The 17,480-nt window shown below is 31.3% G+C and overlaps 2 protein-coding genes across 2 annotated transcripts in view; both read right to left on the bottom strand.

The window, feature by feature from the left end:
- The window catches only part of LOC118203833 (uncharacterized), a 35,871-nt gene extending 34,158 nt beyond the window's left edge, over nucleotides 1-1,713 (bottom strand). Inside the window, exon 1 of the mRNA XM_085818661.1 lies at nucleotides 1,562-1,713. Within this exon, the coding sequence (XP_085674787.1) occupies nucleotides 1,562-1,601 (40 nt within the window). The 5' untranslated portion in view covers nucleotides 1,602-1,713. The remainder of the gene's footprint in view (nucleotides 1-1,561) is intronic.
- An 8,294-nt stretch (nucleotides 1,714-10,007) lies between these two features.
- LOC118195230 (uncharacterized) overlaps nucleotides 10,008-17,480 on the bottom strand; it is a 33,605-nt gene continuing 26,132 nt past the window's right edge. Inside the window, exons 4-5 of the mRNA XM_085818660.1 lie at nucleotides 17,080-17,185; nucleotides 10,008-10,911 (exon numbers count right to left, since the gene is read on the bottom strand). Coding sequence (XP_085674786.1) covers nucleotides 10,692-10,911; nucleotides 17,080-17,185 — 326 coding nt within the window. The 3' untranslated portion in view covers nucleotides 10,008-10,691. The remainder of the gene's footprint in view (nucleotides 10,912-17,079; nucleotides 17,186-17,480) is intronic.

The following is a 17,480-nucleotide window of genomic DNA, read 5'->3' as shown; positions in this document are numbered from 1 at the left end:
AATGAGGACCGGTATTTGGCAGTTACTGCCAAAAGAACCTGGCGGAGCACAGCCTCAGACCTGTCTCGTCAGCTCTCTTCAGGCACTGGTACGACAATTTCAAGGCAGACCGTGTACAGACGCTTAGGGCAGATTGGTCTATATGCTCGTAGACCTGTCAGATGCGTTCCACTTACTGCAACTCACTGTCGCCTGCGGTTAGCCTGAAGTAGAGAGCATGCATTGTGGACACCGCAACAGTGGGCTTGTGTGATGTTTTCCGACGAGTCCAGGTTTAGCTTGCAGTCTGATTCTCGCCGAACATTTATATGGAGAGCTCCAGGTACCCGTTACCACCAAGAAAACATCATTGAACGACACCGTTACGGTGGTGCAGCAGTGCTCGGTTGGGGTGGAATTATTCTGGTTTCCAGAACTGACCTGCATGTTCAAATTGGAACCATGACAAGCCAAATCTATCGGGACGTCATTCTGTACGTTTGTTTCGGGGCGCCATAGGCGCACAATTTGTGTTTATGGATGACAACGCCCGCCCTCACCGTGCAAACATCGTAAGCGAATGCCTTCAATCGGAGGATATCACCCGTATGGACTGGTCAGCATTCTCACCGGACTCGAAGCCAGTAGAGCACGTGTGGGACATGCTTGGCCGACGTGTTGCAGCCCGTCAACTTCCTCCTACATGTCTACCGGAACTTCGGAGAGCATTGCTTTTTCAGTGGTGTAATATCCCCCAAGATCAGATCGATAATTTGATACTCAGCATGCCTAGGCGTTGTACGGACTGTATTGCATCGTCTGGGAGACATACAATGTATTAACAATCATACCAACCATGTAATATTGGTTTTTTGTAAATAGTGTTTTTTGTAATTTGCTCCAGGGAGAAAAAATCGCTAATTTTTTTAATAATATCAAACATATAGCATCTTTTTTTGCTCTTTACCTTTTGTTTAATAAATAAGCTTAAGAAGTCAAATTTGTTTTGCTTCTAACTCTTCCTTTGCCTGATTTTGCATTATCCTTAATTTATGGACATGAGTGTATTTAAACAACGTATTTATTAAACAAATATTTACTACACTATTTAATTTTACTTTAAATACATTAAAACGTATTTATTAAGCAAATATTTACTACACATATTATACATGCGTAATAAAAGCTAAAATTTTAGTTCATCATTTTATGTATTAATTCTTATTTTAAAAATCCAACTAGACAGCGCAAACGTTCAAAATCTTAATACAAAATAATTAGTATTAAATTATCAGTCTTCAAATAAAAGTATTCAGTATTCAGTATAGTACTCCATTCATACATTTAAGATATACGAAAATACGAAATTAGTCAGTGCTGCGAATATCATGCTGAAAGCACAATGTTTCTACTTCGTTGGAATAATATCGCAACGGGCACATTGACTAGCACATTGATTATACTGAATACTAAATTTAAAGTTTATGGAAAGAAGCAAGAAAGGAGTTTTGGAGATATGCAAATAATAAAGTATGCTGCAGGCTAAGGACGGAAACATAAATTCTTAAATGTAGGTACTCACCTGCTAAAATATATAAAAATGAAAGTAAAGCTACTCCCATTTTAGCTTTAAATGTTATTACAATGGTTTAAAATACACGGACTGAATTTATCTCTAGAGGTACAGCGTTTGCGTTATCTGCTGATAAGAAAGCCCTATCTTGCCTCTTAAACTTTCTGTCTTTGCTTGTATTCTCCAACGTTATTTTTACAGCATTATGTACTGTAATCATCAGAATAAAAAGGTCTAGTAGGATATAAATTTTCACGTGATCAAAACTTAGTCATTTGGAAGTCATGAAAATTGAATGTAAGCTTTAATACTGTGGCACTGGGAAGAGCTAAATCTATAATTCGAACCACTATCTTATTTCTTTTATCGTTCAAGTAAAATCGAACAACCAGATTAAATGAAAATCTGTCAGCTATCTATATTTGTTCTAAACCATCTATATGATTTCTTTATTTTCTTCTGCCTTTATTTAAGAAAATCATAAATTAAATAGGCATTCTGAAAATCTACAACCAGATTAATAACTATATGATTTCTTTATTTTCCTCTGCCTTTATTTAAGAAAATCATAAATTAAATAGGCATTCTGAAAATCGAACAACCAGATTAAATGAAAATCTGTCAGCTATCTATATTTGTTCTAAACCATCTATATGATTTCTTTATTTTCTTCTGCCTTTATTTAAGAAAATCATAAATTAAATAGGCATTCTGAAAATCTAGAACAACTGTCAATTTTCTGCCCAACAACAACAACAAAAAAAAAGGAATAATCAACGAAAATGTTTGAATAATTTCCTGTTCTAAATCATTTCACAAAAAGTGTTACTAAATTTTAATTAGCATTATAGAAATCTGCTTATTGTATAGACTATATGACTATTAAAGGCAGAAACGAATGAATCATAAATTTTAATAAAAATGCAAGATCATTATTTTAAAAATTCTCAAAACTAAAATAATTTTAATACGTTTGAAAAAATTAGACTAATGCAAAAAATAAATAAGAGGACTGACCTGTCATTTATGAGATGACTCTCATTTTAAATGATGAGAATTGCCAACATTTAGAAATAAACATTGCTTGCCAACATTTAGAAATAAACGAGGTGGCTCAATAAATGAGAAGGCTGTTCATTTGGCTAAGCAAGCGACTTATCGCGTTATTGAATAATGTTGTCTGCCTCCAAGTCTTATTGGGAGCAAATGGCTTGAGAAAAAACTGTGGTTGGTTTGGAATGCTGAATATCTTGTTTCTTCGAAAGCCCAGTGGCTAAAGAGACTTTTCCCAAGTATTTTTCAGCGACATATGTGTAGACATTTTCGACCGAATTATAAGAGAACTCAGATTTTGATCGGTCGTAGGAATTTTGGAATTTACTTACTTTTTCAATATTGTTACTAGTGGACTCTGTGCTTGCGGCGATGCCGTGGAAGATGTGGAACATATTTTATTTCATTGTAGGTTGCATGCGAATGCCAGAAGTGCATTTACAGTCAGTTTAGGACAGCCCTCTATTTGCTGGCCTCCTGTTTTCTATCATCTTGGTTAGGAGCGACGAAGCCTTTGCAGGCTTAGGCGACTTTATTTGTTCTTTGAACTTTTAGTAATATTATTTACATAATTGGATTTTGATATTTTATCTGTAACTGTATTATTTTGAGCATTGTCTATGTGTGATTACGTTATGTATTGATGTGTTGTATTGTAGATGTATCATTTTTCCTTTCTATCAATATTATTTTCAAGTATTATTTCATTTTTGTTATTATTGCATTATAATCAAGTTGATTTCTTTTCTTTTATAGGAATATTAACATAGTTTAATTATTCATGGTATATTTTAGTATTTTTATTATAATAGTATTTGTATTTTATATTTTTTTCTTTGCTCTCTCGAGAACTACATATTGTGTTTTTATTGTTAAATTGTGTATCCTTGTATTATAAGTTATTTACTTACATCTGTACGTCTCGTGGAATACTTCGTGGAACACGAGGAGTTTTGTATTTGTTTTCTTAATTTACAAAAAATGCATAAAATAAATGTAGACTCTAATTAACTCTGTAATTTAGAATTTAGTCAAAAAGTGAAGACAGATGCAGAATTGAACATTTTTATCAATCATAATTCTAGTCGAATCTCATAACATATCGCATTAGGCATGCTTTTAATTAATTAAAATTAAAGTGTTTAAAAATGAACAATGTCATTCATATTTATACGTAAGATTTTTTTGCGGTATGAAAGCTTTATTAAGCTGAAAAGGAATAATGCAAAAAATAATTACATAAATTCTCACAGTAAGTTACACGCTATCAAGCCTTACTACTGAGATCTTTTAAGCATTCTTAGAGGACTTTCCCAAATAATAAGTAATGCAAATTGTTAAAACAAAACTCAGTTGCCTCTAAAATCTCTTTTTTTCGTAGAAGAAGATTTAAAGAGAATTTCTTCACGTGAATTAATGCAGTTGATATATGCCATTGGGGATTCAAAGGCTAAAATATAAAAATAAAAAGGATTTGATTGAAAACGTGAAAGAAATTATTGCATTATTTGCAATTATGGAAGGAAAGTGAACAACGAGTTTGTAGATTGTCATGTGTTCTGTCTAAAGGTCATTACTTTTGATGAGACACGATCCTTTCGCTTATAAACAGGGAAACTTTGATGAAAAACAGCGGCTCTTCCGCTTTGAGTAATTCGTAAATACTGTTGGAAAGGAATACGGAAATAACCAGGATAATTAATACTTACAACTTTAATCAAAATCCGAACGTTTGTTTAAATGATACCCTCTTGTCTTGTTAATGGGTAAGAGCGAAAGAGATATCAGTTCCGCTTCTCATTCAAGCTTTGGAAAAAAGAAGTCCAACCTCTCTTCGGAGTAGGCTCTGGCAAGCATTGTTCCATGTAATATGAACAAGATAAGAACAACAACAGCGGAACCTTGGAGAAAACTTTTTTGTGTAGACATATGATGGAGTACAAGGTTTGTCAAAACACTGATGGTATGGAAATGTTAAAAATCCGTTGTTATAGGTACTATAAGAAAAAATCTGATGTGTACACCACATGACTTCCTTGTACGGAATATTAAATTATACGCATTTTTTTCTTGAATTTCATTTAAATTGATTGGATTGAATAAAATCTACTTCGTAGACAGCGCATAAACCACAATAGAATAAATGCACTCTTTAAAATTCACTATATTTGTTTACTATAACGACACGAAATCGAAATCGAAATCGAGTCAATGGCTAGGCGGCAATTAGTAGCCAACCGCTACTTTAACCGTCTCTGTTGGTAAATTGCCCTAAGGCGTTGGTACTTAAGTTTTTAATTAAGGCGATTTAGCGAAACTTGTCAAATTTTGTGAAATGTAAGGGGAATGGAGAGAGATGATTGGCAGGAGCCTGTCACGTGGGTGGTCACCCACCCAAGTTCAGACTCCGAGCAAAGCAGCTTAAGCGTGCAATGAGAAATATTGGATATATTAATAATTATCAAGTTTTGAAACAGGTTATCCAGATTGGAATAATTAATACTTTTAATTTTACTAATATCGCGATCTAAATGAAGACAAATGGCACAACTAAGTGCAACAGATTAGCTAAACAAAATATTCAAATTCAACACAGATTGGACAGTGGTAGTCACGTGGGGGTCACCCTCCCGTGAACTGTCCACAGCCAATGCATCTTGAAATAGTAGATATCACAATTCAGTGAAGTCTTGGTCTATAACGACACTCTGAATGCACAAAATTTATATCATTTGAAGAATTATCGTTGCCACATGTTCTATTCAAATACTATAATAAAGCTAGAACAATGTATGAAAGAAATTAAGCAAACAAAACAGAAAAGAAACAGTTTTTCACAGACGATTTAGTATTTCTCGTTCAATTAATTCAGTTCTCACTTCGCGACAAGGCAAAAATACATAAAAACTCAAAATATCCGTATTAAAAATTACGAAGTAAATTTTAAACACTTATTTCCTCGAAAAAATTCCAGAAAGGATTAAGCATGATTTAATTCGCAATAATAAATGAAGGCGTTATTTTTGTTGTTGCGAAACTTAGTCTCTCTAGATTGGCAAGAAATCTACAATTCTGCTGTTTCAAATGTAAACAAATATGTCGGCCATTTTATTTAAAACTTAACCGCACTTAAACAGCTTTTAAATTGTTGATAATTGTACAAATATTGCTTCCAGAATTACGAAAGCCATAAAAAGCTTAACCGGCAGATAAGAACAACATAATTCAATCATTTTTAAAGCAAAAAATGTACAATTTACAAACATATAAGAGTAAAGAAACTGAGATCACTGTGCCGAGTAACAGAGTAGATATATATATAAATATAGAATTTATATACGTTTGGTGCTGCCGATTGCAACCAAAATACGAGGTGCACATCTACATGTTATAGCAGTCCTATATACAAAATTTCAACGTTCTGAGGCTACTCGTTTTCGAGTTATGCGAGATACGTACGTCCGTACGTTCGTACAGACGCCACGAAAAATTCTCTTCAGAATTAATTTTAAAGCAGTTTTATAATTTTTTTGGAGGAAACGAGTCTTTTTTTCTGTCCTTACGTACAGATATCACGCAAAAACATCGTTAAATTGCATTCGATAGCGGTCAAAATGGATATTTTCGTTGAAATATGCTGCCTGAAACTTTTCGCGATTACAATATTTCCTTTTTACTTCGTACAAGGAAGTAAAACATCTCTGAATTTTTTCGATAATTAGCTTGCGTCAGAATTTTATTAATCGATTATTCAGGCCCCACAGAGTTTTCTATTAAGTTTTAAGATTTAAGGGGGCTCATACACCTTTAATCCCTCATGATCTTCGAATATGTGACTGTTGCAAGATAAGGGTTAACTTGTCTATTTTAAAAGCAATTATTTCCAACTTTTTACAGCTGACTACATAATATAGCTGCTTTGCGAACTAGTAACCAGAAAGTTTGTGTTGCCACAAATATTTTTGTAATTTAATCTGCTTTGTGACAAAAGTTTTCGTCATGTTTCAACCTTGCGCGCATGATATTTTTAAAATGGCTAATGGTGCATACTTGAAATTGGATGGAATTCTTTAAACGGGCACTATCTTCTAACTGAACCAAAAATCTGATGAATATTTTTTATTAAAAAATTTTATGCACGAAAACATTACAGATTTTTTTAATAAAATACATTTTATAATCTCAACTCCAAATAAAATAAAAATTTAACATGAAATTCTTAGAATTTTTGGTTTACAGTAGTTTCCAAATGGTATAAAAGCTACATATAAAATATGGAATTAAATTATGCAACAGAATGTTTTAAACTGTGCGCGCGAGGTGTGACGAAAAATTTTGTCGCAAAGCGGATTAAATTATAAAAATATTTGTGGCAACACAAAATTTCTCATTACTATTTCAGAACGCAGCTATATTATGTAACCAGCTGTAAAAAGTTGGAAGTAATTGCTTTTAAAATAAATAAGTTAACCCTATTCTTGCAACAGTCACATATTCGAAGATCTTATGGGTTTTAAGGTGTACGAATCCCCTTAAAGCTATTGCTGACTTTCTTTTCACTTGATGTGCTGCGTGCTAACATTCATATTTGAGCTTTTATTCTTTAATCGCCACCGAAGTTGAGAGCGATTTCTTAAAATGTCGTCGAACTGATTTTTTTTTCTCTCTTGAACGGTGAAAAGTATAGACGAAGGCTTCGGACTCATTCTTTTCCTCTAATTTGTGTTAAAGTCTGTGTCGAGTTTTTTGCATGCTTACAATTTGTCATGATGGAAATTAGTTAACAAATAGTCGCAATATATTGAGAATAATCTTCGAGCGGCTTCATTCCTGAGTAAAGGAATTTATTTTACCAGAAGAGGAAATATGTTCCGGAGACGACCACGTTTTGCATTTGTTTCACTTTGTCACGTGCTAATGTCTTACTTCAATCTGCTTCTAAGGTATCAAGAACTATCTCCGTGTCTGAAAAATAGCCGACGTTCTTTCAACGGAATGGTTTTTTTCAAATAATTTTCCTTATTTAAGTTTCCGTAAATGAAGTTTTTAGGAAGATGAAAATAGATATCCACATGATGTCATAATCTTCAGGGCAGGACTTCGGTGTGTTCGAACTCACAAGGACTTATCACGGAGAAGAATTTGTAATTTCGTTTTAGTAATCTTTATATGGCCAGACTGATAGATATTGGAATAGTTATTAGTAGATAATTAATCACTTATGAAACTTAGTTGTTGTGTTTCTATTTGATATTGCAGTGCAGAGTAAGTACAGTTAATATTTTATATTCTGGCAATAGGTTAAAAAAGATTAATTTTCATCATTCCCTAAATTTTAAGTTATAGCGTCAATGCAACACAATGTACTGGTTTCTAAGGAATGTTTGTTTATTAAGAGCATACAATTTTTATAACATCCAAGTTTATCATAACATTTTTGTAATATGCTGGAAGGAGGAAACCTGATGAAATTTCTTCAGAAAATACCCGCGAGATACTTGAGTTCTTTGAGATTTTCGAACTCCTGTGGAAAAGTGATTATTGTGCTACTTCGCATTGATAAATAGCAATTTTTGACTTATATTGTGGAATAAGAAATTCTCAAATTTTATTTTTTAGCGATCGTTCCCAGCTTCCAGTTCTCAACAATGCCGGGATCTGGGGGCTCCCTTTCCAAGTAGTCCAAAAACCTTTTGCTCTAGCTGGTGTGAACTTCGCTTTAAATAGCACAGGAACTGTGCTATACAAACGTCAGCCTCAAAATAATCATCTGTTTAGGTCCCTATGGCACAGACTTTGCAGCCGGCGCTTTCCAGACATTTATAATATCAAAAATTGCATCATCGCCTGTAAGCCATACTCCTTCTTTGAGCATGGAATACAAAAATTACCTTATTTCCACAAAGTCAAGAAAAATACAAAATAAACACTATCTTAATCACTTTAAATAAAAACTATCTTAATAAAGGTATTTTCCTTGACTTTATCAAAGAAAATACTTTGATTAATTTTTCCTTGACTTTGTCGAAGAATTTTGTCAAGGAACTTAATTTTTCCTTGACTTTGTCAAGGAAAATACCTTGATGATTATGATAGTGTTTATTTAAAAATATAAATTCTCGTTAAAAAAACACTGGAAATTTTTACAAAAACCTGACATAAAAGTTTCCTTATAAAGAAACGTTTTAACCCATATTGTTCCGGTGAAGCAGATTTGAAACATTCAGTATTTTCATGTTTAATCCTATCAGAACCATACTACATACATATATTAAAAACTGATAAATATCATAACTTCAAGAACATGAGCAAGGATACCTTAATTAGATTAAGACTACCTAACTTTATAAAATATATTTCTATGAATGAAATAGAACTATATTCGAATTACTGATTTCGCCTTTACGTTGATTTTCTGCAAAAGTGTGCATTTATTTTAATTTGTAAATTTTTACTTCGATGCAAAATAGTATATACTTTTGCTGTGTAATGTACAAAGTTGATATGTTACGAGATCAACGTATCCTCTAGTCTATTAGAATAGCTGGGATTTATTTGGTTGAAGACTATACCTCAAGTATTTATAAAAATCCATAATGAAGGGTTTGCATGATCGTTACTTTAAATCTTCCGGCCCAGATGAGGCTTCTGAGGGTCGGTTTGTACACTGGACTTGCTTCTGGTAACAGATACATCCTATAAAGTGATTCATCTAAGCCCTATTTATGCCTTAAGCGGAAAAACAAGCTTGCATTTATGATGACTTTACCTTGGAGTTAGAAAACGAGGCTTCTAGCGAGTTTCTCGGTTGTTTTGAAATAATACTATTTTTTATCTTGGGATTGCGAGTTCGATTTTGCCGCAGTGATCACATAAAACTTTTAGCGGTTTAAATGGCCTTACGTAATTTAGCCCGAAAACAAAGCCTGCTTCATCTTCACATGCTTATATGTGAGTCTGGGAGGACCACTGTCCTTCAAAAACCTTCATTTAATGTAATTTTCTATAGATCTAAGCCTGCACACAATTCCTATAGGCACTCTTTAAGCCAGTGGGATCTTGTATCTTTGAACACCTTGAGCATATTTGCGTGTTCAAATGATTATCATGTAAATACAGCTCATTCTTTTTCAATGGGCAAAGTTTTCAGAACTTTGGCGTTTAGAGCTCTCTAATTACATCACTCACTCATAAAATGTGTCACTTCATACTAATTTTGTGCTTCTTTGCTAATTTCTAACATACATTTTTATAGCACTATTTGAATGTGCGGATGTAATATATTCAAATAACACTGTAGTATTTTAGAATTGTTTGAATTTTTTGAGAATAGTAATGAAAGCTTACGAATTTTTTTCTTGTTAATCATGATAGGAAACTGAAAGTAAGAAAGAGACAGCACTCCAATAAATCTTTTATTTTCCAGTATCATCAAAATCTAATTTCATTATCAAAGTTAAAAAAAGGTGTCTGAACAACTGATGAATTCAAAACAATAATATATGTACAAGGTACAAAAATAAAAAAAGACATACCTCATGCATATCATTTACTGCGAAATTTCTTAACTTATATTTTCTTAAACTTATTCTTTTATTTGAAGTGTTCAGATATATGCAGTACTTTACTTTGAATAAAATAGCAAAATATTAGTTTCCAAATCTGAAAGGTCGAGTGAATTTCATTCAGAAATTTTAAGAAAAACGAAATGATAGTTTGTACGTTTTGTTCGAAATCAACAGTTTAATTACCATTAGGATCTGAATTTTACAACAATTTATAATCAAAATGAATTAAAGTTATAACATTTACAATGATTATGCCTACATACTTCCTTCTTTCTTCAGCAAGATCGAACATATATTAATATGAAGATAAAAGAAAAGATAATTTATATGGACCTTTAAATGCAGTCATCTAATAATATATATAATTAATTCGCATTATTAAGCAGGAACAATTTGAATTTCATTTGTTTTTATGTATAATTCATTAGTTCGATTTTTTGCTAGAAAAACTAAATTCTTATCTAGCATTTGCTGCTTTGATAATCGGTTCTCAGTGTATGAAATGCCCATTCTTCCTTTCATGGAACAGTATTCATAAAGGTTACTTTAATAGTGAGGAGCAAAACTATTGCTGACGCAATATGTACAGATGCACTGTTGCAGAGCTTGGTGTAGTTAGCGCAGAGAACATTGTGAGGGCTTGTATAAGCATCGATGACTTCGTTCTGGAAATCTGTGTTATTTTTAGGGCACACATTCATTTCCTTTTTGAGACACTTTTGAATGTCCAGATTCCGGCTAGAAGAGTAAATATAATGCATAAACATTTCAGGAATTTGATATTTTTTCCGAAATAAAGTTTTACATCCAATGAATTGACAGTTAAAATTTGCTTTAAATCACTTTAATGATTTCGAGGAATTGTATTTGGAGATAACTGTTTTTCCCTTAATAATTGCATATTTTTTTTAATATTTCATGTTATTCATAATCAAAATGAAATAAATGAATAAATAATAATGAATAATAATGCCTTTTTATAACAATAATGAATTTTTAGTAAAGGGTTGATGAATTTTTAATAAGATTAATTTATTATTGATTAAGTAACAAGCTAGAGTATATAACGTATCCTTAGAATACCCGGTACTGTTCTGTTATCGGGGCCGCAGTCGTCGCCAAATGTTCTGCTAAACTCGCCAACAGATTGACTTATATGAAGTCACCAATGTTTACTTTTAAAATAGTTACAATGCTTACATTTTAAAAAAGTGAAAGAATGCATTTCAAAATTGGCAACGAGAATACAAATTCTAAAGATGTAATGGTCACTTTTGTTTTTATTATTCTTGTATTTACCATGGATTTGAAAACTTGAGATTTACCTAATGATGAAACATCTTCCATACAATTTGTTCAGGAACTAAGAATCATTCACTCTGAAAGAAGTGCACGAAAAACCATAAAATGTTCTACTTCATTTCGAAAGAACCACCAGAATGGAGATGTGAATATCCGGATATGAAAATTTCTGCGTTAACCATATGTATAATTTTATCGATCCCGATAATAGTTATCACATTCAAACTTATTGAAAAGTTATGGGACTGTGCGACACAGACTTTAACGCGGCAATGAACGTAACCAATTTGATTCTTATTTGAGTTAATGTAGCGGAAGCAACGTTCTAAAACGAGAATCTTTTCACACATTCACACATTTTAAATGTTATCCACAGATTCATGCCTCCTCATAATTATTAATTCACTGAACTCTCTACCTGATTTTTTATTTAATTTATTTGGTAAGTTGCTTAATTTAAATTAAAAATTTCTAACTGCACGAATATCTGTTACGTTATTTTTTCCTTTGGATTTTTTTTTCAACTAAACCGTATCGTAAACATTTCGGCGATTATTTATGTGCTTCAAATTTTTCTCCAGATCGTCAGCTTTCGGCGATATGTGAATCCGATCCCGATAACAAAATAGTACCAAATACTCTTTTCGATAAATTCGACTCTTTTCGATTTCGATACTCTTTCTGATTCTAGAATCTCAATGTTTAGATTAAAACTTTCGTGGAATAGCAAACTGTACGTCAGTATATTTAAAATTTCTGCATAAAATATAAATTTATTCCCTAAAATTAAGCTTTATTTTCTCTAACTGGCATGAAGTACTTATGTCAACTTAAAAGAAAATTGGAAATGGCAGTTGTCAACATTTTGAAGAAAACGGAAAGCAAAACTGAAATTTATATTCATAACGGACGGAAAGTAAAAGATTCATTTCCACATTTTTTAATCCGTTCTACTAAAAATTAATATTCATGTTTGCATTTGAGGAGATAAAAGAAAATTATTGACCTGTAAGACCTAGTATAGGTATGTAATATATAATGTATATGTATCTAGTATTGTATGAACTTAAATCCATTTAGTGCGAATACAAGTTATTATTACTTGCGCAATTGCTGCAAAGTTAGTTAATAATAATTTATTTCCTAAACAGTATTGATTAATTGATTATATTAACTCCTAAGTTTAATTAAAGTAGAATTATTTTAAAAGTGTGCATCCATACTGGTAAGTTATATTTTGAAAGATGTTTTGAAGTAATTTGAAAGCAAAATGTTAATAATGTTTTAACGGGGACTGGAGTTAAATCATCACGAAGAATAATATTACAATTGTAAAAGGAAAAATTAAAACATGTAATTATTGTCATTGACCGGAAATTAGTTGACTTTTCAAGGGTAACAAACCAACCCCCGTTCAATGAACAATAATTGATAAAAATACGTAAATAGAAAGTGTTTCGTCTTTACTCGAGTTATAAGTTAAAGCCAAACCGGCAATTCTAGTCAGGCCAAATATTTCCGCGAATAGTTGCTACTCAAAGAACTTATTCTCATGAAGCATTTTAGTCAATTCAATTTGGAGTAAAAATCAATTACTGTAGAGAAATCCTGTAAAACTCGAGTAATCGTCCCCGACACTATCATCTTTATGTATTTGAGTACTATATTATTTGTAGAAATTAAACATTGGAAATTGTCATTATGAAATCGAAATCAAAGTAAAGTTGAAATAAACATAGAAGATTATAAAAAAGATAAATAATGCAAACTTAGTAAAAACAAATCAAAGAAAACATAAAAATAATATAAAAATAATATAGAAAATAATATAAATAAGATCAGTAAATGTACATGAACATATTAAGGCCAGAAAGGTATTAAGTAACTTACATTCTTTCTAGTGAGGGAGTTGGCAAAGTGTTCTTTTCGTGTCTGACTCAGAAGTGTAGGGTGTCCGAAAATTCTTAGCGGCAGTAGGGGCTTTGAATAATATCAGTCGGTAAGACTTGGGTGAAGTAATTTATGGTAGTGGGTGGGACTTGGAATTCTTGAGGGATGTATTTTGTGGAGTTCTTATCTGAGAGAGACCGTCTGTTAAGATTTTTTCGAAAATACTAGTGAATGGAAATTAATTAATTTCTGGCTAATTGTCGTGTCGCAATGATTAAGAATTTAAGAAAGGAAAAAGGCATTTTCGCTGTCCAAGAGCTAGTAGACAGTCTAAAGGCAGGAAATAGGCCCATTTTTTTAGTAACAGTATATGTCTGAAGACAATAGCTTTTTACAATATATACAATTGAGTAATTACAGTATATACAAATCTTTCAACTGACAGTCATCCAACTTATACCGCCTTCTCAGGTTTAGGAATAAATTATCATATCCCTATCAGTTAAATGATTTAGAGTGAGTATTTAACGCCTGCTCTTTTAAGGCAATGGTTGATAAATTGAAAGGGAATTAGATTATTTTTGAGAATTTTGATAAGGATCAAAATTTCGCGTTGTAAATCTATTGTATCTGTGCATATAGTTTTAATTCGTTGTATTTGATTAATTATAGTATTGTTAATTACTTTTTTGGATATGTTGGAGTTCCAATTTATTAATTTGTTAGTACTGAAATTGAAGTTTCTTGTTTTGTCAAAAAGTAAAATTTTTTTGTAGTTAATGATTTGAAGATCTAGAAAGTCTATGTTATTTTGTGAATTATTAGTTAAGTTTAAGACAATTCGGATAAATGTCGGAGTTTTCAATTTTACCAAAATTATTAATTGTAATAAGGTCATCAATATATCTGTAGGTGTGTTTGTAGTAATTTAACTCTTGTGGTTGTAGATTTTTTTGGAAGTTAAATTCTTTGACAAATAAAAGGATATTACAGATCGAGGTGCTGGAATGTAAGCCCATTGGCAATCCTCTGACTTGTTTAAAAAGTTGATTTTGAAACTTGATGTAGTTATAAAAAAGTGTGCATTTTAGGTAGGTTTTCCATTTGTCAAGAGTATTTTAGGTAGGTTTTCCATTTGTCAAGAGCAAACTCTTGACAAATGGAAAACCTACCTAAAATGCACACTTTTTCATAACTACATCAAGTTTCAAAATCAACTTTTTAAACAAGTCCGAGGATTGCCAATGGGCTTACATTCCAGCACCTCGATCTGTAATATCTTTTTATTTGTCAAAGAATTTAACTTCCAAAAAAATCTACAACCACAAGAGTTAAATTACTACAAACACACCTACAGATATATTGATGACCTTATTACAATTAATAATTTTGGTAAAATTGAAAACTCCGACATTTATCCGAATTGTCTTAAACTTAATAAAACTAATAATTCACAAAATAACATAGACTTTCTAGATCTTCAAATCATTAACTACAAAAAAATTTTACTTTTTGACAAAACAAGAAACTTCAATTTCAGTACTAACAAATTAATAAATTGGAACTCCAACATATCCAAAAAAGTAATTAACAATACTATAATTAATCAAATACAACGAATTAAAACTATATGCACAGATACAATAGATTTACAACGCGAAATTTTGATCCTTATCAAAATTCTCAAAAATAATCTAATTCCCTTTCAATTTATCAACCATTGCCTTAAAAGAGCAGGCGTTAAATACTCACTCTAAATCATTTAACTGATAGGGATATGATAATTTATTCCTAAACCTGAGAAGGCGGTATAAGTTGGATGACTGTCAGTTGAAAGATTTGTATATAGTGTAATTACTCAATTGTATATATTGTAAAAAGCTAATTGTCTTCAGACATATACTGTTACTATACTGTTACTAAAAAAATGGGCCTATTTCCTGCCTTTAGACTGTCTACTAGCTCTTGGACAGCGAAAAAGCCTTTTTCCTTTCTTAAATTCTTAATCATTGCGACACGACAATTAGCCAGAAATTAATTAATTTCCATTCACTAGTATTTTCGAAAAAATCTTAACAGACGGTCTCTCTCAGATAAGAACTCCACAAAATACATCCCTCAAGAATTCCAAGTCCCACCCACTACCATAAATTACTTCACCCAAGTCTTACCGACTGATATTATTCAAAGCCCCTACTGCCGCTAAGAATTTTCGGACACCCTACACTTCTGAGTCAGACACGAAAAGAACACTTTGCCAACTCCCCCACTAGAAAGAATCTAAGTTACTTAATACCATTCTGGCCTTTATATCTTCATGTACATTCACTGATATTATTTATATTATTTTCTATATTATTTTTATATTATTTTTATGTTTTCTTTGATTTGTTTTTACTAAGTTTGCATTATTTATCTTTTTTATAATCTTCTATGTTTATTTCAACTTTACTTTGATTTCGATTTCATAATGACAATTTCCAATGTTTAATTTCTACAAATAATATAGTACTCAAATACATAAAGATGATAGTGTCGGGGACGATTACTCGAGTTTTACAGGATTTCTCTACAGTAATTTATTTTTACTCCAAATTGAATTGACTAAAATGCTTCATGAGAATAAGTTCTTTGAGTAGCAACTATTCGCGGAAATATTTGGCCTGACTAGAATTGCCGGTTTGGCTTTAACTTATAACTCGAGTAAAGACGAAACACTTTCATGTTTACGTATTTTTATCAATTATTGTTCATTGAACGGGGGTTGGTTTGTTCCCCTTGAAAAGTCAACTAATTTCCGATCAATGACAATAATTACATGTTTTAATTTTTCCTTTTACAATTGTAATATTATTCTTCGTGATGATTTAACTCCAGTCCCCGTTAAAACATTATTAACATTTTGCTTTCAAATTACTTCAAAACATCTTTCAAAATATAACTTACCAGTATGGATGCACACTTTTAAAATAATTCTACTTTAATTAAACTTAGGAGATAATATAATCAATTAATCAATACTGTTTAGGAAATAAATTATTATCTAGTATTGTATATAGATATTTCTATACATTGCAAAAACAAATGAAATATTTACGTCTACTGTTAACCAACCAATGAAAACATATGTGTTTATTACTTCAACGGACGCAGACAAACAAGGCCTGATAATATTCTTTTTGTAAAAAGAAAGTGTAAAAAGTATTTGCAACTCTTAAATTAAAAAGCAAATTAGTCTGTATACTTATTTTTACGTAAAGTAATTTTTTCAACAAAAGAGAAAAGATTTTTCTTTATTAAAATAAACAAAATGATTTCGGCTTAATGTATTAAAATTTTAAGCAGAAATTAAGTAAAAAGTACCGAAAAAAATTCTTTAAACTTGAGAGGTGTTCCAAGAAAGAGTAAAACCGCTCTATCATTTGATAAGATGTTTCGTTTTCAAATGACAAGAATAATATTAATTCAGCTAAAATATTTTTATGATATAATTTTCTAATTTAATTGTTTTAGCTTAATGATTACATAAAGCTATTTAACATGGCTGGCTGCCTAAGAAATACCTTCTTAAGTAATACAAGCTTTCTAAGATATTATTACAAACGAGGCTAAATTCTTTTAACCAGCACTTTTGAAAAAGACTTAAGTGCTCATAATTCTTTTTAAAGTAATTTAAATTGAAAAGGGTAAGATTTGTCAAGAAGACCGGCGTACCAGCAAAGTGTCTTTGCATCCTCCTTTGAACTTTTGGAATACTTTTTTACGCAGTTTTGTCGTACGTTTATGTTGTTGTTGTAACAGGAACTTGAGTTCAGAAACACTATAACAAAAATTACAGAATTAGTTAGCAAATTCTAAAAAAACTAGTAAATTATAATATATCTTAAATTATGTTTATATATATATTATGTGGTTTTCTTAAATATTTGAGAATTCAACTTGATTTCATTCGGTCAAAACAATTTAGATCTTTTTTTTTTTTTTTTTCAATGGCAGTTTAGTGTAAGAGGTATAATATGCTTATGTACTAGATAAACCCGGTTTTGTTTTGTTTAATTATCGTATATCAAGTGATTTCTGTCTGCCTAAGCAGAGGAATGCGTTCATAGAGGACT

The sequence above is a fragment of the Stegodyphus dumicola genome, chromosome 6 (genome assembly GCF_044657685.1).
Source record: "Stegodyphus dumicola isolate Sdum_Otavi_A_Nest chromosome 6, ASM4465768v1".
NCBI classification, from domain to species: Eukaryota; Metazoa; Arthropoda; class Arachnida; order Araneae; family Eresidae; genus Stegodyphus; species Stegodyphus dumicola.
The sequence above is the reverse complement of the archived record's forward strand: the minus strand, read 5'-3'. Positions and strand labels throughout refer to the sequence as shown.